We start from the raw sequence: 23,002 nt of genomic DNA, 5'->3' as shown, positions 1-23,002 counted from the left end.
TCAGCTACACTGCTTGCACAGCCCTCCTGGCTGCTCTGAATTTCTCCCAGGGCAAGGATAAAAGGGTTAGGCACAACACTGTCCTTTAGAAAGCTTGCTACATGTGGCAGTCTCTCCCTTTGAAAATCCCTGGGTGAGCTGATGTATTCACTCTGTGCTCCATGCTCCCACTGCTCTCAAGCAAGATTATAAATCAAACCGCTCTGCTGAATGGATTCTCCTGAGCCAACCCCAGCCCAATATGGGGCTGTGGTCTCCCCAAGACCTAGAAGACCCCTCCTAGGCAACTGACAGCCTCTTCAGCACTCCATCTTCCACCCAACTCCCTGCTAGCATGAGTCATCCATATTTAAGGGCTGGCCTAGCCAACCTGCTGGGTCAGTACACCTGGTGATTGGCCAAGTTCTCCTAAGTATGCAGATCAACCCTCCTGGCTTCTGCCCACTAACTTCTAGAAGTTTCTCCAAACTTCCAGGGGAAAGCACCAGAGACCTGCCTCTGTGAGCCATCCAGACTGACCTGCAATATACCCTGTCCCTGACCCAGATCCAGACTCACACTTACCATGAGTCAAATAAAATTGCCTGCAGTAAACTAATAGCACATTAGAAGGTGCTGCACTAGCAAAAGGAGGGAGCTACTGAGCAGGAAGTGTTCAATAACTAGCTAGGTACCTCACCGCTGGGGCTAGGCAACTGGCTAGGTATCCTGTCAGCCAGACTCTTAGAAGAATAGGAAATTTGATCCCTCAAAACAGTAAGCATCCCAACACTGGGGTACCATGGGTCATTTGCAAACTTAGCCCTGGGGTCATGTAACAACACCGAAACTGACATCGGAATGTCTGGTTACAATCATGTAGCTTGCCTGATCTCCAGGACTTGTTCCTGTTATGACAAGCTTAGCATAAGAGAGAGCCATTTTATAATTCCTTAGTCAGTTAGATTGCCATCTTAAGATTCCAGGAACTTATGGTAAAATCATTTTGCGAAATACACTCCTACCCTACCCACCCCTTCGGAATGTACCTTTTGCTTCTTGAGAGGATGCCTCACTTTTCTGAAATATGTATATGTTATCTGTCTAATTAATTACACTAATTGACTCAATCTTGTTTCATCATATACCAGTCTGTACCATGTTATACCACACGTATCTGTTTTACAATATAGTATAAAATGACACCTTGTCTAAAATCAAGGCAGTCATTCTGATTGAGACACAGACTGACTCTACAGTGCCTTGCGAAAGTATTCGGCCCCCTTGAACTTTTCAACCTTTTGCCACATTTCAGGCTTCAAACATAAAGATTAGGGATGAGCTTCGTGTTCGAGTCGAACGCATGTTCGACTCGAACATCGGTCGTTCGTGCGTTCGCCGAATTCCGAACGTTTGGGCCGTTCGCGGCAAAATTCGTGTGGCCCACAATGCACTGCGATGGCGCAATGCATTGCTGTCTCACGATTGGCCAAGCATGCACTGTGACCCCGCATGCTTGGCCAATCGCAGCGCCAGCAGCGAGGAGAGCAATGGTTGGACACAGGCATCCTGCCTGTGGCCAATCATAGCTCAGCCTGTGTAGTGCACGCCCCACACTATATAAAGCCGCCTTTCAGGCGGCCTCGTGTAGTGTTTGTTAGCATCTGAAGCAGTGGGTGTTCTGTGTACCTTCAACACAGTTACACACCAATCGTTTTTGGCTGATTTACTATTTTGCTCTTGTGTAGTGGTTACTGTCTGTGCCCTGACCGCAGTATACACCACTATATTCACCTCACCTATATAGCTAGTGATCTAGCTTTAATAATAGAGCTTGCAGTCAGTAGTGTTAGTGCGTGCTGTCTGCGTGCTCTGTACCCAGTACATACCACTATATACACCTACATAGCTGTTCTCTATTTGAGCCCGATTGTCATCTGCTGGAGTTATTGGAAGTTGTGCTGTGCTTCCAGCACAGCACAGTATACATCTGTATATACCCCTTTAACTCTGCTGTTTTCTGGTTATTGTCTGCGTGCCCTGACCGCAGTATACACCGTGATATTCACCTCACCTATATAGCTAGTGGTCCATCTTTAACAATAGAGCTTGCAGTCAGTAGTGTCACTCAGGAGATAGTGCGTGCTGTGTGCGTGCTCTGTACCCAGTACATACCGCTATTATCCACCTACATAGCTGTTCTCTATTTGGGCCCGATTGTCATCTGCGGGAGTTATTGGAAGTTGTGTGTGCCTCCAGCACAGCACAGTATACATCTGTATATACCCCTTTAACTCTGCTGTTTTCTGGTTATTGTCTGCGTGCCCTGACCGCAGTATACACCGTGATATTCACCTCACCTATATAGCTAGTGGTCCATCTTTAACAATAGAGCTTGCAGTCAGTAGTGTCACTCAGGAGATAGTGCGTGCTGTGTGCGTGCTCTGTACCCAGTACATACCGCTATTATCCACCTACATAGCTGTTCTCTATTTGGGCCCGATTGTCATCTGCGGGAGTTATTGGAAGTTGTGTGTGCCTCCAGCACAGCACAGTATACATCTGTATATACCCCTTTAACTCTGCTGTTCTATAAAAAAGGCATCTGCAGGAGTTAGTGGGTGTTGTGTGCCTCCAGCACAATATAAACTACCCAACCACTGTTTTACCCAACTCCCTTCAGGCCATTACCATGTCTGGAAGGCCAGCAAGGAGAGGCAGACAGGCGCGAGCCGATAAAAGAGGGCAAGCAGGCTCTGTGTCTAGAGACAACAGTGCTGGTCGTGGACGCGGTGCATTGTCATCAGCACGTGGCCATGGGACATGCTTGTCCTTCTTTTCTGCAGCTGGACATGTTGAACCGCAACATGCCAACGACTTGGTAGAGTGGATGACCAAGCCCTCTTCATCCTCCTCATCCTCTCTCACCCAGTCTCAGGGTAGTAGAAAAGCAGCTGCCAACACATCGTCGTCCCTCCTCTCAATGTCATCATCAGTGACTCCTTCCCTAGACCCACCACGTCCTCCTGAGGAGTCTCCTGAACTCTTTGAGCACAGTGTTGGGTACATGCTCCAGGAGGATGCCCAGTGTTTGGTGGGCTCTGATGATGACACTCAGCTAGAGGAAGGCAGTAGCGTGAGCGCAGAGAGAGAGGATGCTCAAGAAGCACAGCAATCTGGCAGTCATGTTCCACAAGCTGCAGCATACTGCCAGGTTTGCTACAGTGATGAAGAGGGAGGGGATGATGAGGGCACTGACTCCACGTGGGTGCCTGGAAGGAGGGAGGAGGAGGAGGAGGAGGCACATGTCCAACGAGGCAGGATGCCCTCCGGGGGCCAGCTTAGGGGCAGCACACCGACGGAATCACACCGCAGAGCTCCGCCTGCGCAGAGCGCTTCCTCTGCGCGTTATTCTAAAAGTTCTTTGGTGTGGGCCTTTTTTGAGACGAGTGCATCAGATCGCACCGCTGCTATTTGCAACATATGTCTCAAGCGTATCTCACGTGGCCAAAACATCAGCCGCTTGGGCACCACATGCTTGACCAGACATATGTTGACCTGCCATGCAGCTCGTTGGCAAGCGTACCTGAAAGACCCACACCAAAGAACAAAGCGGACCTCTCCTTGCTCCTCATCAGCTGGCATCTCTAACCCCACTAGACCTTCAGTCCTCTCTGAAACCTGCTCTGAGAGGAATGAAGGTGTAGAATTAGGTGTGTCACAGCCAAGTGCTTCCGGGAACTCTGCTAGTGGTACATCCACATCCGATTATAGCAGGCAAATGTCCCTGCCCCAGCTGCTGGACCGGCGGAAGAAGTTTACTCCCAGCCATCCACATGACCAGCGGTTGAATGCTAGCTTGGCTAAATTGCTAGCACTTCAACTGCTGCCTTTTCAGTTGGTAGACTCGGCCCCCTTCCGTGAGTTTGTACAATGTGCGGTTCCTCGGTGGCAGGTCCCCAAACGCCACTTTTTCTCACAGAAGGCGATTCCGGCTCTCTACCGGCATGTGGAAGGCAATGTCCTTGCCTCGCTGGACAGGGCGGTCAGCGGTAAGGTGCATATTACCGCTGACTCATGGTCCAGCAGGCATGGACAGGGACGTTACCTGTCTTTCACGGCCCATTGGGTCACCCTTCTGGCTGCTGGGAAGGATGCAGGACAAGGTGCAGTAGTGTTGGAGATTGTTCCGCCACCACGCCTCCAAAATGCTACTATTGGTTGTGACACACCTCTCTCCTCCACCCCCTCCTCTTCTTCTTCCTCCATGGCCTCTTCCAGTGCTCTGTCCTCAGAACCAGCGGTGCTCCGTAGGCGTTGCAGGGGCTACGCAAGTACGCAGGCAAAACGATGCCATGCCGTGCTTGCGCTGGTTTGTTTGGGGGACAGGAGCCACACTGGGGCGGATGTTTTGTCAGCTCTGCAGGGGCAGGCCGAGAGGTGGTTGACGCCAGGCCAGCTTAAGCCAGGAATGGTGGTTTGCGACAATGGCACCAACCTCCTCTCCGCCCTCCGACAGGGACAACTGACCCATGTGCCCTGTGTAGCTCACGTCCTTAACCTGGTGGTGCAGCGGTTCTTGGGCAGGTACCCCGGCTTACAGGATGTCCTGAAACAGGCCAGGAGAGTCTGTGTGCATTTCCGCCGATCATTTAATGCCTGTGCTCGGCTGGCTGAGCTCCAAAAGGAGTTGAACCTGCCCAAGAACCGCCTTATATGTGACATGCCCACCAGATGGAACTCAACATTGGCCATGCTGCAGCGGCTGCACACGCAGCAGAGGGCCATCAATGAGTACCTGTGCGACTACGGCACCAGGACAGGGTCAGGGGAGCTTGGTTTTTTCTCACCACGCCAGTGGGGCATGATCAGGGATGCATGCACTGTCCTGTCACCGTTTGAGGAGGCCACAAGGATGGTGAGCAGTGACAGTGCATGCATCAGTGACACTGTACCTCTTGTCCACCTCTTGGAGCATACGCTGCGTGGAATAATGGACAGGGCACTTGAGGCAGAACAGAGGCAGGAAGAGGAGGACTTCCTTGCCTCTCAAGGCCCCCTTTATCCAGACAGTGTTCCTGCTGTGCCACCCATCACACAGGAAGAGGGTGAGGAGGAGGAAGAGGAGGAGGAGGATGATTGTGTCAGCATGGAGGTGGAGGCTGGCACTCAGCATCAGCATCAGCAGCAGCAGTCTTATAGGGATGATTTACAGTCCCAAGAAACACGTGGACTTGTACGTGGCTGGGAGGAGGTAGCTGCGGATCATGTTGTCCTTAGTGACCCAGAGGATTCCGGACCGAATGCCTCAGCTAACCTACGCTGCATGGCCTCCCTGATCCTGCAAAGCCTGCGGAAGGATCCTCGTATTCTTCGGATCAAGGAGAGGGACCATTACTGGCTGGCCACTCTCCTTGATCCACAGTACAAGGGTAAGGTTGCCGACCTTATCTTGCCATCGCAGAGGGAGCAGAGGATGAGACATCTCCGGGAGGCCTTGCAGAAAGCTCTGTGCAACGCGTTCCCAGAGACTGGGAGGTCACAAACTCCTGGTCCTGGACAAAGTGTTGCTGAGGCATCAGTCAGAAGGAGCGGTGGAGAAGGTGGCCGTCTGACTGATGCTTTCAGACAATTTTTTAGTCCGCAGCCCCAAGGTATGATTGGTTCCAGCACCCATCGCCAGCGTCTAATTTACATGGTGCAGGAATACCTAGGGGCAAGGTCAGACTTGGACACCTTTCCCACTGAAAATCCTCTGGCTTACTGGGTCTTGAGGATGGATCACTGGCCAGAGCTTGCACAGTATGCAATTGAGCTACTGGCCTGTCCTGCATCCAGCGTTCTTTCGGAACGCACCTTCAGTGCTGCTGGTGGCTTCGTTACCGATCACAGGGTGCGCCTGTCCACCGAATCAGTTGATCGACTGACCTTCATCTAGATGAATCAGTCTTGGATCACCCACAGCTACCAAGCACCTGAAGCTGATGTAACTGAATAATTTTTTTTGAAATACCACATGCCTTCAAGACTGCCTATGCTGATGCTGAGTGACTGTCCTGTTATGTTGATTGTCTATCCTTTTCCTCCTCCGCTGATATGTTGGAAGAACATTTTTGGTTCTGGGTGATGCCAGCAGCCCAATTTTTCTGCCCCTGTTTAACAGGGGCGTTTAAGTACAATTTTTGATGCAATGCTTTGCAGCAGGGCTAATTCCTGCAATAAAACTAGAGTATATGGCAGAGGTTGCAGTGTGATGGCACCAGTGCCTAAGGCCCAATTTTTCTGCCCCTGTTTAACAGGGGCGTTTAAGTACAATTTTTGATGCAATGCTTTGCAGCAGGGCTAATTCCTGCAATAAAACTAGAGTGTATGGCAGAGGTTGCAGTGTGATGGCACCAGTGCCTAAGGCCCAATTTTTCTGCCCCTGTTTAACAGGGGCGTTTAAGTACAATTTTTGATGCAATGCTTTGCAGCAGGGCTAATTCCTGCAATAAAACTAGAGTATATGGCAGAGGTTGCAGTGTGATGGCACCAGTGCCTAAGGCCCAATTTTTCTGCCCCTGTTTAACAGGGGCGTTTAAGTACAATTTTTGATGCAATGCTTTGCAGCAGGGCTAATTCCTGCAATAAAACTAGAGTATATGGCAGAGGTTGCAGTGTGATGGCACCAGTGCCTAAGGCCCAATTTTTCTGCCCCTGTTTAACAGGGGCGTTTAAGTACAATTTTTGATGCAATGCTTTGCAGCAGGGCTAATTCCTGCAATAAAACTAGAGTGTATGGCAGAGGTTGCAGTGTGATGGCACCAGTGCCTAAGGCCCAATTTTTCTGCCCCTGTTTAACAGGAGCGTTTAAGTAAAATTTTTGATGCAATGCTTTGCAGCAGGGCTAATTCCTGCAATAAAACTAGAGTATATGGCAGAGGTTGCAGTGTGATGGCACCAGTGCCTAAGGCCCAATTTTTCTGCCCCTGTTTAACAGGGACATGTAATTACAATTCTTGATATAATATTTCACAGGAGGGCCCCTTCCTGTGCCCACCCAGAGTAACGGTGAGGACTTATAGTGTTGTGGCACCAGCACCACAACCACCAAAGGTCAATTTTTCTACCACTGTTCAACAATGGCATGTAATTACAATTCTTGATATAATCGTTCACAGCAGGGCGCTCCAGCGCCCACCAAGAGTCACTTTGAGGGCTTACAATGTTGTTGCAAAACCAACACCTTGTTCCGCCATTTCTGCAGAGCATATAGGGCAGGCCCCTACTTTCAAACATCCAATTTACAAACATCTCCTACTTGCAAACGGAAGGAGACAACAGCAAGTGAGATGAAAAAAGATGGACGACAAAACAAATTATACAGGGGTGATAACCCTTCCCTATGTTTTCCAAAAAGCTTAAAAATAGTTTTTTTGACTGGAGCTACACTTTAAAAATGTACCAGTTGAAAATTACAAACAGATTCAACTTAACACAACAAACCTTCACAGTCCCTGTCTTGTTTGCACCGCCTGTATACTGCTGTTCTGAGCATATAGGGCCTGGGGGCCACACGCATTTCCTTTTTTTTTATATGGGTACGGGGTTCCCCTTAATATGCGTACGAAACCCAAAGGGGCTGGTAATGGGCAGGGAGGGCTACCCATGCCATTTTTCTGAATCATTTTCAACCATATTGCAGGAACCAGATATAACATTAAAACCGCAAGCAGTTTTAAATGGTGTTATTTCCGTTTAATGTCATTTTGTGCAGGGACTGTTCTAAACACGGGAAACACGTGGCACTTCACAGGCATACTACAGACACCCCCCAGGCACCATATTTAAAGGAATATTTCACTTTTTTTTTTCACTTTAATCGTCATTAAAATCAGTGCTCCCGCCAAAACGGTAGTTTTTAAAACTTTTTTTTGCAGTGACCCATGTCCCCTGAGGCAGGAGGCAGGTCGCCAAACCCTTTTTAGGACAGTATCTTGCATATTAGCCGTTAAAATTAGCACTTTCCAATTCGAACGTTCGAGTCCCATAGACTTCAATGGGGTTCTAACGTTCGTACCGAACGCGGGGGTCGTTCGCAAGTTCTGGTGCGAACCGAACCGGGGGGTGTTCGGCTCATCCCTAATAAAGATATAAAATGTTAATTTTTTGTGAAGAATCACCAACAAGTGGGACACAATTGTGAAGTGGAACGAAATCTATTGGATAATTTAAACTTTTTTAGCAAATAAAAAACTGAAAAGTGGTGCGTGCAAAATTATTCGGCCCCTTTATTTTCAGTGCAGCAAACTCACTCCAGAAGTTCAGCGAGGATCTCTGAATGATCCAATTTTGTCCTAAATGACTGATGGTGATAAATAGAACCCACCTGTGTGTAATCAAGTCTCTGTATAAATGCACCTGCTCTGTGATAGCCCCAGGGTTCTGTTGAAAGCTCAGAGAGCATCATGAAGACCAAGGAACACACAAGGCGGGTCCGTGATACTGTTGTGGAGAAGTTTAAAGCCAAATTTGGATACAAAAAGATTTCCCAAGCTTTAAACATCCCAGGGAGCACTGTGCAAGCGATCATTTTGAAATGGAAGGAGTATCAGACCACTGCAATTCTACCAAGACCTGGCCGTCCCTCTAAACTTTCAGCTCAGACAAGGAGAAGACTGATCAGAGATGCAGCCAAGAGGCCCATGATCACTCTGAATGAACTGCAGAGAACTACAGCTGAGGTGGGAGAGTCTGTCCATAGGACAACAATCAGTCGTACACTGTACAAATCTGGCCTTTATGGAAGAGTGGCAAGAAGAAAGCCATTTTTTAAAGATATCCATAAAAAGTCTCGTCTAAAATTTGCCACAAACCACCTGGGAGACACACCAAACATGTGGAAGAAGGTGCTCTGGTCAGATAAAACCAAAATCTAACTTTTTGCCCACAATGCAAAACGATATGTTTGGCGTAAAAGCAACACAGCTCATCACCCTCAACACACCATCCCCACTGTCAAACATGGTGGTGGCAGCATCATGGTTTGGGCCTGCTTTTCTTCAGCAGGGACAGGGAAGATGGTTAAAATTGAGGGGAAGATGGATGCAGCCAAATACAGGACCATTCTGGATGAAAACCTGTTGGAGTCTGCAAAAGACCTGAAACTGGGACGGAGATTTATCTTCCAACAAGACAATGATCCCAAACATACAGCAAAATCTACAAAGGAATGGTTCACAAATAAACTTATCCAGGTGTTAGAATGGCCAAGTCAAAGTCCAGACCTGAATCCAATCGAGAATCTGTGGAAAGAGCTGAAAACTGCAGTTCACAAACGCTCTCCATCCAACCTCACTGAGCTTGAGCTGTTTTGCAAGGAAGAATGGGCAAGAATTTCAGTCTCTCGAAAACTGATAGAGACAGATTACAGCGACTTGCAGCTGTAATCGCAGCAAAAGGTGGCTCTACAAAGTATTAACGCAAGGGGGCTGAATAATTTTGCACGCCCCACTTTTCATTTTTTTATTAGTTAAAAAATCAAAAATCCAATAGGATTCGTTCCACTTCACAATTGTGTCCCACTTGTTGGTGATTCTTCACAAAAAATAAAAATGTTATATCTTTATGTTTGAAGCCTGAAATGTGGCAAAAGGTTGAAAAGTTCAAGGGGGCCGAATACTTTCGCAAGGCACTGTATACGTGTATATGCTGGTCCATGTATCATTTGGGTTCATGTCATTACATTCCACACTTCAACGGCCATCTAGGTTTCCCCAAGGCACTGGCTACCTGACATGGGTCCCCTAATGCACCTGGAGTTGTGGCAGTCGTATACGGGTTGTGGTAAGTCACAAATGGTGCTCTACCACTCCCCCGGAGCTCACCACTACCAAGGTTGAGAAGGTAAACGTGGTTACCAATTGTGAAAGGTATGTCAGGACTCAGGATCACCAGGCTTTGGTGCCATTGGAGCAAAATACTGTAGGATGTACCCAATTGAGGCAACTGAAAGAAGAATCTTAGGCAAAACAGGTAACCCATATCAGGTACACAAAGACTCAGATGTGTCAGACCCAATGGCAGACAGAATCTTATGCGTATAAAGAAGTGCAGCCCCGGTGTGATATCAATGCAATAAACAACAAACTGATAAAACTACATACTCAGTACAATGACCTCACATGCAAGTGAAACAAGTGCTGATAGCAAGTGTAAATCTATGTTCTATAATGGAAAGGTCATACAATCCCTACATAGTCACATAGACAAAAGTGAGCAAACATTAATTTGAAATAGTGAAATAATACTCTGAAGCAAAAAAAAATTAATATGTGCATTCATGAGTGAATATTTAAATCCATAAATATACGGAATATGACGACATGGTGACACATGCACATCGAGTGTTTCACACACTAGAACGACTTCACTGACAATTTGCCAGGGCAAATGTTCTTTCTAAAAACTAAAAACTCATTTGCAGGCAAAGTCATTCCCAAATTACCATTCTGCTGTATCTAGTACAGGACAAGATATATAACACCTCTACCAATTTGGGTTCTCATAAACATACTTACAGCTGGGGCATCCATCAGTCTTGTAAACCCACATGAAACTTCCACCACAGTTCATACACTTTAGAACTTCATGGTCTCCATCTTGAGTAGAATTAATACCATTTATACTGTGAATTAATTCCTGTCTTAATGGATAATCTGTTAAACTGTGATTTATAGTAGCATTTGATACAATGGGAGGAGGACCACAAAAATCTAAAAAAAAAAAATATTGGGGTATGAGAGAAAACCAAATAGTTTTATGTATTTGCAGTATAAACAATAATCAGGAAAATAATTCTGAATATAACGGGGTTTAACCACTTTTTGACCCAGCCTTTTTCTGACATTTGTCACTTACAAGTTAAAATCAGTATTTTTGCTAGAAATTTACTTGGAACCCCCAAACATTATAATATACAATGCCTTGAAAAAGTATTCATATCCCTTGAAATGTTCCACATTTTGTCATGTTACAACCAAAAATGTAAATGTATTTTATTGGTTTTTTTTTATGTGATAGTCCAACACAAAGTGGCACATAAATGTGAAGGGTAAGGAAAATGATAAATGATTTTCCATTTTTTTTACAAATAAATGTGAAAAGTTCAGCTCCCCATTGGATTTTAATGTTTTTCATTTGTTTCGTATAACTATGTATGTCTTAGAACTTTTTTTGCTGTTGTATTTTCTAGATGTTTTTTATTGTGTACTTACTTGTTTCATCTCATTGCATACTGCTATGTTGTACATTTGAATAATCATTAAGTGTTTACATATGTTTATATGTATTTCCTGAAATATCTAAATCTCTCCATGCTAAGGCTGTCTCGTTTTTTACTTTCTATTTTTCCTTCTATAAGTCCGTCGCTCTCTCCATGTTTCCATGTGCCTCAATATCAGATGTAACTACCCTTACTAAATTTTCAACATAACTCTGTGACCAAATATATATGCTGGTTGTTAAATTGGCGTCTGCGCAACCTTGGTTTCCCCCGGCATGTGGAGGCCCCCTGACACTGAAGCATCTCGAGGTGTTATTCTGGGCTATGACGTCCAATTTGTGCTGCCTGTTGGCAGCTGTACGACGAATCGCGCATCTGCTGGGCTTCTCTGCCCTCTCTACCGTGTCGGCGGCGGTCTGACATCACCGTGCCTCGACTTGGGGATAGGATTTTGACTCTCTCCCCATAGTATTTCCATGCACCAGCTGTTTTGGAGAGGTCTGCTCATCAGAGAGCTAACCTCCCCACAAAAGACCTCATATGCAAGTGAAACAAGTGCTGATAGCAAATGTAAATCTATGTTCTATAATGGAAAGGTCATACAATCCCCACATAGTCACATAGACAAAAGTGAACAAACATTAATTTGAAATAGTGAAATAATACTCTGAAGCAAAAAAAATGAATATATGCATTCATGAGTGAATATTTAAATCCATAAATATACGGTATATGACAACATGGTGACACATGCACATTGAGTGTTTCACACACTAGAACAGCACACACATACATTTTTTATTGACTTCTTTGACAATTTGCCAGAGAAAACGTTCTTCCTAAAGACTCATTCGTAGGCAAAGTCATTCCCTAATTACCATTCTGCTTTATCTAGTACAGGACAAGATATATAACACCTTTACTAATTTGGGTTCTCATAAACATACTTACAGCCGGGGCATCCATCAGTCCTGTAAACAAACATGGAACTTCCACCACAGTTCATACACTTTAGAACTTCATGGTCTTCATCTTGAGTAGAATTAATACCATTTAAACTGTGAATTAATTCCTGTCCTAATGGATAATCTGTTAAACTGTGATTTATAGTAGCATTTGGTACAATTGGAGGAGGACCACAGGAATCTAAAAAAAAATATTGGAATATGAGAGAAAAACAAATAGTTTTATGTATTTGCAGTATAAACAATAATCTGGAAAATAATTCTGAATATAAGGAGGTTTAACCACTTTTTGACCCAGCCTTTTTCTGACATTTGTAACTTACATTTACAAGTTAAAAATCAGTATTTTTGCTAGAAAATTACTTAGAACCCCAAAAATATTAAATAAATAAATAAATAAATATATATATATATATATATATATATATATATATATATATATATATATATATATATATATATTACACATACAGTGCCTTGAAAAACCCCTTGTAATGTTCCACATCTTGTCATGTTACAACCAAAAATTTAAATGTATTTTATTATGTTTTTTATGTGATGGTCCAATACAAAGTGGCACAGAATTGTGAAGTAGAAGGAAAATGATAAATGTTTTTCAATTTTTTTTACAAATAAATATGTGAAAAGTGTGGCGTGCATTTGTATTCAGCCCCCCGAGTTAATACTTTGCAAAACCACCTTTCACTGCAATTACAGCTGCAAGTCTTTTTGGGGATACCAACTTTCCACATCTAGAGAGTGACATTTGTGGCCATTCTTCTTTACAAAATAGCTCAAGCTCTGTCAGATTGGATGGAGAGCGTCTGTGAACAGCAATTTTCAAGTCTTGCCATAGAGTCTCAATTGGATTTAGGTCTGGATGGTGACTGGGCCATTCCAACACATGAAAATGCTTTGATCTAAATCATTCCATTGTAGCTCTGGCAGTATGTTTAGGGTTATTATCCTGCTGGAAGATGAACTTCTGCTCCAGTCTCAACTCTTTTGCAGAATCTAACAGGTTTGCTAAGATTGCCCTGTATTTGGCTCCATCCATCTTACCATCATCTATGACAAGCTTCCCTGTCCCTGCTGAAGAAATGCATCCCCACACCATGATGCTGCCACCACGTTTCACAATGGAGGTGGTGTGTTTAGGGTCATGTGCATGTTAGTTTTCCGCTACACATAGCATTTTTTGCTTTTAGGCCAAAAAAGTTCAATTTTGGTCTCATGTGACCAGAACACCTTGTTCCACGTGTTTGCTATGTCCCCCACATGGCTTCTCGCAAACTGCAAATGGGACTTCTTATGGCTTTCTTTAACAATGGCTTTCTTCTTGACACTCTTCCATAAAGGCCAGAATTGTGGAGTGCACGACTAATAACTTTGTGACCTGAAAGTGGTTGTAAACCCTTACAAACCACTTTGACCTACAGGTAAGCCTAGATTAAGGCTTACCTGTAGGTCCAAGAAATATCTCCTAAACATACACGGTTTAGGAGATATTTGCCAAAAGACAGGCACCGTAGACAGCGGCGTGCAGGCACACTGAGCATGCCGCTGTCAAAGGCAATGTGCCGCGAGTGGCGGCTCCCGTGCGCAGGCGCGGGAGTGACGTCATCACGGCTTCGTCTAATGACAGTGGCGGAGCAGCGAGACCCACCGAGAAGATGGATGCTCCGGACTACAGGGGACAGCGGTGACTTCGCTGGCTCCTGTGTCAGGAAAGTGACACATAATGGACTACTATGCAATGCATAGTACTCCATTATGCTTTACCTTTGCAGGGAGACAAAGAGGAAGTAAACCCATCAGGGTTTTCTTCCTCTAAGTCTCCTGTGGACAGATTTTCCCACCTGAGCTGTGGATCTCTGCAGCTCCTCCAGAGTTACAATGAGCCTCTTGGCTGCTTCTCTGAATGCTCTCCTTGCCCAGCATGTCAGTTTAGGTGGATGGCCATGTCTTGGTAGGTTTGCAGTTGTGCTATACTCTTTCTATTTTCGGATTATGGATTGAACAGTGCTCTGTGAAATGTTCAAAGCTTGGGATATTTTTTTAACTGTGTCGGCCATAACCCCTTGACTTAATGGGCTTACCAGTTACCTTCTCGTGGCCTGCTCTTCCATGTCTAGGGGTTCCCACCCAAAGAGTAGCCACTCGCAGCTGGGTACTTCAAGGCTGAACAGATCACTAGCCAGAGATCATGGCAGTCAGCACGTTGACTCAAACTTGATCAATCTACTAAGGGTGAACAGGAACCTTTTTCTGCCGTACCTGGAGAGTTTCCCGTCTCCTCAATGGTACTGGAAAAGTGTGAAATCGCCAATGTCCTTCCCAACTCAGTAACCAGGCACTTCTCAGGATGCCACTTGCCGGCCCTCCTCCGAAGAGTGCTCTCCCAGTCACTTCCACAAGCTGTGGTGTCCCTCCAAGCCGAGAGCACACCCGGACACTTTGAATCCTCCCTCAGTTACTGCGCCTCGGACCAGCAGGTTCCGAGACTCTGGAACAGACGGTTCCCAACCCCAGACCAAGCAGCAGGGCCGTCTTTAATATTGATTGGACCCTGGGCAAAAATTTTCTTAGGGCCCCCCATGCAATTTCGCTCTCCAACTTCTCTGAGACATACAATAAATAGCAGCTAGACTTAAAATCAGTTTACTGTATCAGATCAGGCAGCGATTGTGGTTGCCAGAGGTTACAGCATATCATTATTGCTCACTGACTGGTTGCTAAAGGTTACAGCACTTCTTAAGGCTCACTGATTAGTTGCTAGAGGTTACAGCACATGTCTTCTTGTTGATTGGCTGCTAGAGATTGCTGTACAGCAGTGTTTCTCAAATCCAGTCCTCAGGCCCCCCCCAACAGGTCATGTTTTCAGGTTTTCCATTATTTTTCACAGGTGATTTGATCAGTTTCACTGCCTTAGCAATTACCACAGCCGTTTCATCTGAGGGAAATCCTGAAAACATGACCTGTTGGGGGGGCCAGAGGACTGGATTTGAGAAACACTGCTGTACAGTAATACTGCTCACTGGTTGCTATAGGTTACAGCACATCTTCTCCTCACTGCAGGGGGGCATGATATACCTATGAATGCTGCCTTTATTTACATATCAATGCAGTTGGCCTCAGCTATTTACATATGCATGTCACTTCTATTTACATATGAATGCCGGTATTTACATGTAAACACAGGTCTGCAGGTGAGTCATCTGTACACAACAATAGGGCAGAGCTGGGGAGCATTAGTAGCAGCACAGGACTAAAACTTCAAGGGAATGTAAACTGGGATAGTTGGCAAGTATGAGGCAGCTGCTTTGGGCCCCACAACAATGACAGGGCCCAGGGCAGCTGCCCCTTTTGCCCTGCCTTAAAGACGGCCCTGCCAAGCAGGTCCATCAGGGGCCACTAACAGGAACATGTTGCGGGATGTCAAACACCCCGTGACCGGGACCCCTCACGGGGCTACCCCGGTCCTGGAACCAGAACAGACCACACGGGTCTCACGAACACCTCTCCCTGAACCACCTGACCCACACCGCTTAAGTACCCAGACTCCTCAGCGGGCCCCGGCACTCACACTGATTGGCTCTGAGAAGGTCAATACCCAAACATCCAACCAGACCTGGTTCTGGCCTGTCATGTGCACCTCACCGTCCACATGACCAGGCAGAACTTCTACACATGGTCTGGCCAGACTGGTGTTAAGACCCACCTACATAATCAACCCCCAGAACCTTTATTGTTCTTAGGCAAAAACTAAATTTACATGTGTATGACATTTTGGCAAAAATGTCATCCGCTACATAACCTAACCCTGCTTTAAACTTCTCCACAACTTTTTTTTTTAACAGAGATATTTATTGGAAATCAAATCAGCATTACAATATTATATCAGCAGAAACATTCTTAGCCCCTGTACACACGGTCGGAGATTTGGACAACCAAATCCGTCAGATTTTGTCCGTTGGATCTTGTCCAAAACTGTTGCATACACACGGTCGGACTAAGTTGTCAAAAAATCCGATCATTCAGAACGTCATGACGTAATTTCGTTACGATGGGACTACGTTCAGGCTAGTAGCCAATAGCTTTGATGTAGGAATTTGATCTGAGCATGCGTGGCACTTGGTCCGATCAAAATTCTCTACACATGATTGGAGTATGTCCGACCGAACCAGTTGGTCGGGAAATATTTCCAACAAGTTGGAAAATTGGGTCCGACGGATATTCCGACGGAATCAGTCCGATGCATGCCACACACAGTCGGATTATCCGACAACACGATTCTCCGACCGTGTGTACAAGGGTTTATGCTAACAGAACAAAAACAAAGAAGGAAAAAACATACTTAGCAGGTTCGGCATAAAACTCAGGTGCCAGTCCAAGGCTAATAATAGTATAGTACAGTGCACTAGAGGTAATCCTAATTTCTACCTGGAATTATCAATGCATATCATCAGGCAACTTCACTCCCCTATTCCCGTAAGATGTATTGAGCACCCCCTCCAACCGCCTAAAAAAAACTCTTAGGGAGATGGGCTGGTGTGTTTCTAAAGAAGTAAAGAAATTTAGGCAAAAATAAAATTTTTACCAGGTTGACCCTTCCAACCGGTGTAAGGGGGATGGCTCGCCAGGCGGTGCACTTAGTGACAACTTGTGTCATTAGGGGTTGCAGGTTGTGTTTCGCATAGTCTTCTATCTCATTAGTGACCCTAATCCCTAAATATTTCATGTGTTCAACCCACTGGAGCTGCGTCTGGGTGTCAGGCCTAGAGGACGAGGGGTGAAGGGGGAAAAGCACAGATTTATCCCAATTAATTCTTCTAAATTTATTAATTATAGAAAGAGCTTCATGGAGGGACGTGGATGTATCAGCCAGGTATAGAAGTGTATCATCCGCGTAGAGGGAGATTTTCTCCTCAATGATTCACACTTGGATGCCCCTAATCTCCCTGTCCGATCTGATCAAAGCGGTCAGGGGCTCCACCGCCAGGGCAAAAAGCCCTGCCATGTTCCACAGTTGAGGGGAAATGAGTCTGACACGCAGGCGTTAGTATACACCTTGGCTTGGGGACTTGCATATAGCATCTTAATCCATAGCTGGAAATTGGGGCCAAAGCCAAACTTAGAAAGGACTGCCCATAGATAGCTCCACTCAACGGAGTCAAAGGCCTTTCCTGCATCTAGGGAGGCCACCCCCACCTTAGCTATGTGAGTAAATAGCCTTCTAATGTTAATATCGATGCCTCTGCCTGGCATGAATCCCGTTTGGTCTGGATGGACCAAGGCCGCGATAACCGTGTTAAGTCTGTTGGCAAGGATTTTGGCCAATATTTTCACATCAACGTTTATGAGTGAAATAGGGCGGTATGACGAGCAGAGGGAGGGGTCCTTTCCTGGTTTTCGAATCACTACAATGACCGCCTCCACAACTTTATCCCTGACCTGTCTGGTGTGTTTCTTGGCCTTCATGGTGCTGTTTGTTAACAAAGGTTCTCTAACAAACCTCTAAGGGCTTCACAGAACAGCTGTATTTATACTGAGATTAAATTATACACAGGTGGACACTATTTACTAATTAAGTGACTTCTGAATGCAATTGATTCCACTAGATTTTAGTTAGGGGTATCAGTAAGAGGGGGCTAAATACAAATGCACGCCATAGTTTTCACATATTTATTTGTAAAAAATAAAAAAAAACATTTATCATTTTCCTTCCACTTCACAATTATGTACCTCTTTGTGTTGGTCTATCACATAAATTCTCAATAAAATAATCTTACATGTTTGGTTGTAACATGACAAAATGTGGAAAATGTCAAGGGGTATGAATACTTTTTTAAGGCACTTTATATACAGTATCTCACAAAAGTGAGTACACCCCTAACATTTTTGTATATATATTTTTTTATTATATCTTTTCATGTGACAACACTTAAGAAAAGCAGTGAGTGTACAGCTTGCATAAAAGTGTAAATTGAGTAACTCAACACCCAGTCGTTAATGTCTAAACCGCTGGCAACAAAAGTGAGTACATCTCTAACTGAAAATGTCCAAATTGGGCCCAAATTGTCAATATTCTGTGTGGCCACCATCATTTTCCAGCACTGTCTTAACTCTCTTGGGCATGGAGTTCACCAGAGCTTCACAGGTTGCCACTGGAGTTCTCTTCCACTCCTCCATGATAACATCACGGAGCTGGTGGATGTTAGAGACCTTCCACTCCTCCACCTTCCATTTGAGGATGCCCCACAGATGTTTAATAGGGTTTAGGTCTGGAGACATGCTTGGCCAGTCCATTACCTTTACCCTCAGCTTCTTTAGCAAGGCAGTGGCCATCCTGGAGGTGTGTTTGGGGTCGTTATCATTTTGAAATACTACCCTGTGGCCCAGTCTCCAGAGAGAGGGGATCATGCTCTGCTTCAGTATGTCACAATACATGTTGGCATTTATGGTTCCCTCAGTGAACTGTAGCTCCCCAGTGCCCAGACAATGACACTCCCAGCACCATGCTTGACTGTAGGCAAGACACATTTGTCTTTGTACTCCTTACTTGGTTGCCACCACACACACTTAACACCATCTGAACCAAAAAACGTTTATCTTGGTCTCCTCAGACCACAGGACCTTAGTCTGCTTGTCTTCAGCAAACTGCAGGCTTTCTTGTGCATCATATTTAGAAGAGGCTTTTTTCTGGGACAACAGCCATGCAGACCAATTTTATGCAGTGTGCGGCATATGGTCTGAGCACTGACAGGCAGACCCCCCACACCTTCAACCTCTGCAGCAATGCTGGCAGCACTCAAACGTCTATTTCCCAAAGACAACCTCTGGATATGAAGCTGAGCACGTGCATCAACTTCTTTGGTCGACCATGGTAAAGCCTGTTCTGTGTGTGTTAGCAGAGACCCTAGAGTATAAAAAGGCAGTTGTTGCAAATATTTTATGTCACACTGTATTTGCGCAGCAGTCTCAAATCGCAATTCTTTTGAAAAAAAATACATTTTAATGAATAAAAAATAGAAAAAGAAAAACACAATAGTTAACCCATTTTTTTTGTATAATGTGAAAGATGATGTTATGCCAAGTAAATAGATACCTAACATGTCAGCTCGACTCTGAGTATGCTTTCCTACTGTCAGCCTTCCCGTGAGTTGAGAAATACTTATCTACCCCTCCAAATACATAAGGAAAAGACACATAAAAAAATAAAAATAAAATAAAAAACCTACAACTGTGGTCCATCCTTCTACACAGTATTTAGAACCAGCCTGAAACCATGGTTCCCATAATTTCTCAAATTTTAATGGGCTGCCCCGAACCTTGAGTATATGTTTCTCTTTAAGGAGAGAGGAGTTTACTTGTGTACGCCAGTCTTCAAATTTAGGGGTCAATGGGGCAATCCATTTCAGCAAGACACTCTTACGAGCAAGAAACAGTAATCTAGTTAGAGCCGTTCTAACCCCAGGTGTGAACAGTTCTTCGTCTGAAAAGCCTAAAATACATGCCAAAAGGTCATTATTCAGATGCACTTGAAACGTTAGATTAATGGTGTTAATTATCTTACCCCAGTAACGGACTAGCTTTGGACATTTTCAGAACATATATATATATGGTCAGCTTCCAGATCTCCACATCTAGGACACTCCGAACTGTCTCTACGAGACCATTTATGTAGTGTTTGAGGTGTGCGGTGAACTGAATAATGAAGAGTTGTGATAAGCGTTGGGAGGGGGAGATGAACACCAGAGGAACCTGTTCCAGCACCGACTGCCATATTTCCCCACCTAAGTTCAGGATATCCCTAGACCCACCTCTCCTGCCTGGTAGCTGCATATTTCCTTTTAGACGGTACATTAATGACCCATATAGGGAAGTTCTAAGGCCTTTCTTAACCTGGGTAGTGGCCAACTTGTCTAAAAGGGGAGCATCTATCTGCCTGAATGACATATTCCTAGCCTGTATTGTCAGGGCGTGTTGAAGTTGGAGATATTGGTAGAATCTGGTGGACTGAATACCGAACTCAGAGCTTAGATTCTCTAAGGATTTCAAGTGTCCATCACTGTATAGTTGATGTAAATAGTGAGTACCATTATGAGAAACATTGTAGTTTACCCATTTCTGTGAGATGACCTCTCTCAAGTAACCAGGGACATCTTGCGTAATATACCGGCACATCAACACACATGTGTAGGAGTGACACATACATTGCATAGTAGAAGGATTAGCAAGAAAACAACAGAAAAAGAGTACCATATAAAAAAACTCCAGAACTATGGAATAAAACTTGTAACTGTAAACAGTTCCCGCAGGATAGACCATGGGGGTTCATTGAACTAAAACCACTTGTGAGTGACCAGATTACAGAATATCATTAGCCTAAAAAACTGTAAAAGAGGCCTGAGATATCAAGTAATCCAGATCCAGAAAAGTGTGCCGCCTTAAGCAGATATTGAATTGCATAGCAAGACTATTTGACTTAATGCCAACTGTAGACGCTCAGGGCTGGGATCGAGACCTGGGAAGGTGTTGCTCATTCCTATCCAGCCATTGAGTAGCCATTTTGGGGGTGTTGAAGAAGTGGGTTTCCCCTCTCGCCAACCATCTTCCTTTTAGCAGGATACAACATGGCGTATGGTATCTGAAAGGCCCTCAGCCTATGCTTCACCTCATCGTACTGGGCCCGATGTTTCTGAACTTCCACAGAAAAATTGGGGAAGAAGGAAATCTTGGAACCTGTCAGGAAAGACGTCCTGGTATACCAGCTGCTTGTGGAAGATCTTTACACAGAATTCCCGTCAGAAGAGCCAACTGACGCACGCGGGTGCCCGATAGCACGAATTTGCGCGTGCGCGAATATGCACAGGCACCCACGAGGGTGCGCACGGGTGCGCGCAGACATGCCGTGTGACAGCACTTGGAGCCAAGAAGCTTATTTAAAGGAGACTGTCACCATTCCTTCTTGCTGTCCGGTCTACAGCGTTCTCTAAGACCCTTGCTACTTGTTACCTACTTACCTGATTCCCGTCAACCTGGCTTGTCCTGACTACTCTTCTGCCTCTCCCTTTGGTTTGATCGCTGCCCGCTTGTTACTGACCCGGCCCTGACTACTCTCCTGCTTCCGTTTGGTACCTGCTCTGCCCGCCAGTTGTTGAACTGGCCTGTTGGATTTTGCCAGTGTTCCTGCCGAGCTACAGAGCACATCCTGACTATCTGCTGTTCCAGAGTCCCTGCCAAGCTACAGAGCACCTCCTTGTTGCCTACTGTTCCAGTGTTCCTGCTGATCTACAGAACACCTCCGTGCTACCCGTTGCTCCGGCTGTGCTGCTGAACTCTTTCTGCTGTGTTCCAGTCATCTGTTCCAACTCGCTGTTCCTGTCAGTCCCTCAGACACTTCAGAGGTCTGGACTAACCTCAGCACCTGCCAGGCACTTGTGCTCCTTTGCGCTCTTGAGTCCCTGTCTCCTCTACCAGGGGCTCTCGAGCCAGAGACATACGAGAGGCCTCTCCCTACATTCTGGGCTACATCACCAGGTACGTGACAGAACCATTCACTTCTATCGGCCCTTTGGTACGGGCTAGTGTGAGAATGATATCCCAATTCTTATAGTGGAGCATTTTAAGGATAAAGGGTCTGGGAAAACTTCCTCAGAGGGAGTGGGTGAGCAGGTATGCAGTGGGCCCGCTCAACTGCATAAAATGGCATGAAGCTTTTTCTGTCAAAGGTGTCTAATAACCATTGCATGGATCTTTACCTTCCATCTTTTCAGGTAAGCCGAGAATCCTGCCATTGTTCCGTCTTAGGCCGTTCTCCATGTCAATTAACTTATTAGCATGCCGTTGGATCATCACAGTATTAGCAGCAACATCTCGCCTGATCGGGGCCAATTCATCTGCTAGGGAGCTCACTCTTCCCTCTAATGCCGATGTGCTCTCCCGCACTTTTTGAACATCGTGCCGAATGAGCCCCATATTTTCCCTTAAGTGTTGAAAATGGGTAGTTAAAAGGTTTACTGAGGAGTTACAGCTTTGCACCGCTTTGAATACATCACTCAGGGTAGGTTTTGGAAGAGTATCCTGCAGTGCAGCAAGTGTCTGCTCTGGCCAGTCTGTCTTTATTGTTTATTGCAGGGAGCTGTGTCATGCTGCAACCCCCCCCCCCCCCCCATTCAGCAGAGTGCTTGTCAGTGTTAGACCCACCAAAGGAGGGGGAATCCACCAAAGGATCCATACCAGGGCTGGATCTGATGTTTCCCTGGTGAGGTATTTCTGGCGCCCATGCAAACTTTTCCAGTCGGGCTGCAGCCATACTCTGCTCCTTAGGACCACAAGGAGGGAGCGGGTCGGCGCCATCTTGGCCAGTCCAGGCTGGAGCTCCAGCCTCATCTTTCCTCCTTGTCATGGCGTGGGTCATTGGGTGCCGCTGCAGGGTGGAAACTGGAGGTGTAGTAGACAGAAATCACTACTTTTGGGCTAGCTGTGGAGCGGGAAAATGCGAGGTATTGGCGGCAGCACAGAGCTCAGCGTCCACTCACATTGGCAGCCTAGCCACACACCCTCATTTATCTTTAAAAGCAAACAAAACATTTTTTTTTTTTAGTTTTAAGGGAAACAAAAATCCTTTGTTTTTGCCCGAGAACCAGAAGTGCCGTCCGAGTTCGCTCTTGTCTTCCAATTCTGGGCTTAACCGATAGCTCCTGTAAGTTAGAAAACGACCGGGAAGCAGTGGGAGGGGGTCACCACTCCCGCCTCCTATAAATGTGATCTTGTGGCGAATCCGCCACTG

General features: G+C 45.5%; 1 protein-coding gene across 1 annotated transcript in view; it reads right to left on the bottom strand.

Annotated features, from left to right (window-relative positions):
* The window catches only part of LOC143960160 (uncharacterized), a 139,250-nt gene that overhangs the window by 47,082 nt on the left and 69,166 nt on the right, over positions 1–23,002 (bottom strand). Inside the window, exons 4-5 of the mRNA XM_077468473.1 lie at positions 12,194–12,388; positions 10,539–10,733 (exon numbers count right to left, since the gene is read on the bottom strand). Of these exons, the coding sequence (XP_077324599.1) occupies positions 10,539–10,733; positions 12,194–12,388 (390 nt within the window). The remainder of the gene's footprint in view (positions 1–10,538; positions 10,734–12,193; positions 12,389–23,002) is intronic.

Source organism: Lithobates pipiens, unplaced genomic scaffold (assembly GCF_037356315.1).
Source record: "Lithobates pipiens isolate NorthernLeopardFrog02 unplaced genomic scaffold, aLitPip1_a1.2 Scaffold_8, whole genome shotgun sequence".
Taxonomy (NCBI): Eukaryota; Metazoa; Chordata; class Amphibia; order Anura; family Ranidae; genus Lithobates; species Lithobates pipiens.
Note: the sequence above shows the minus strand (reverse complement) of the source record. Positions and strands in the feature narration are given on the sequence as shown.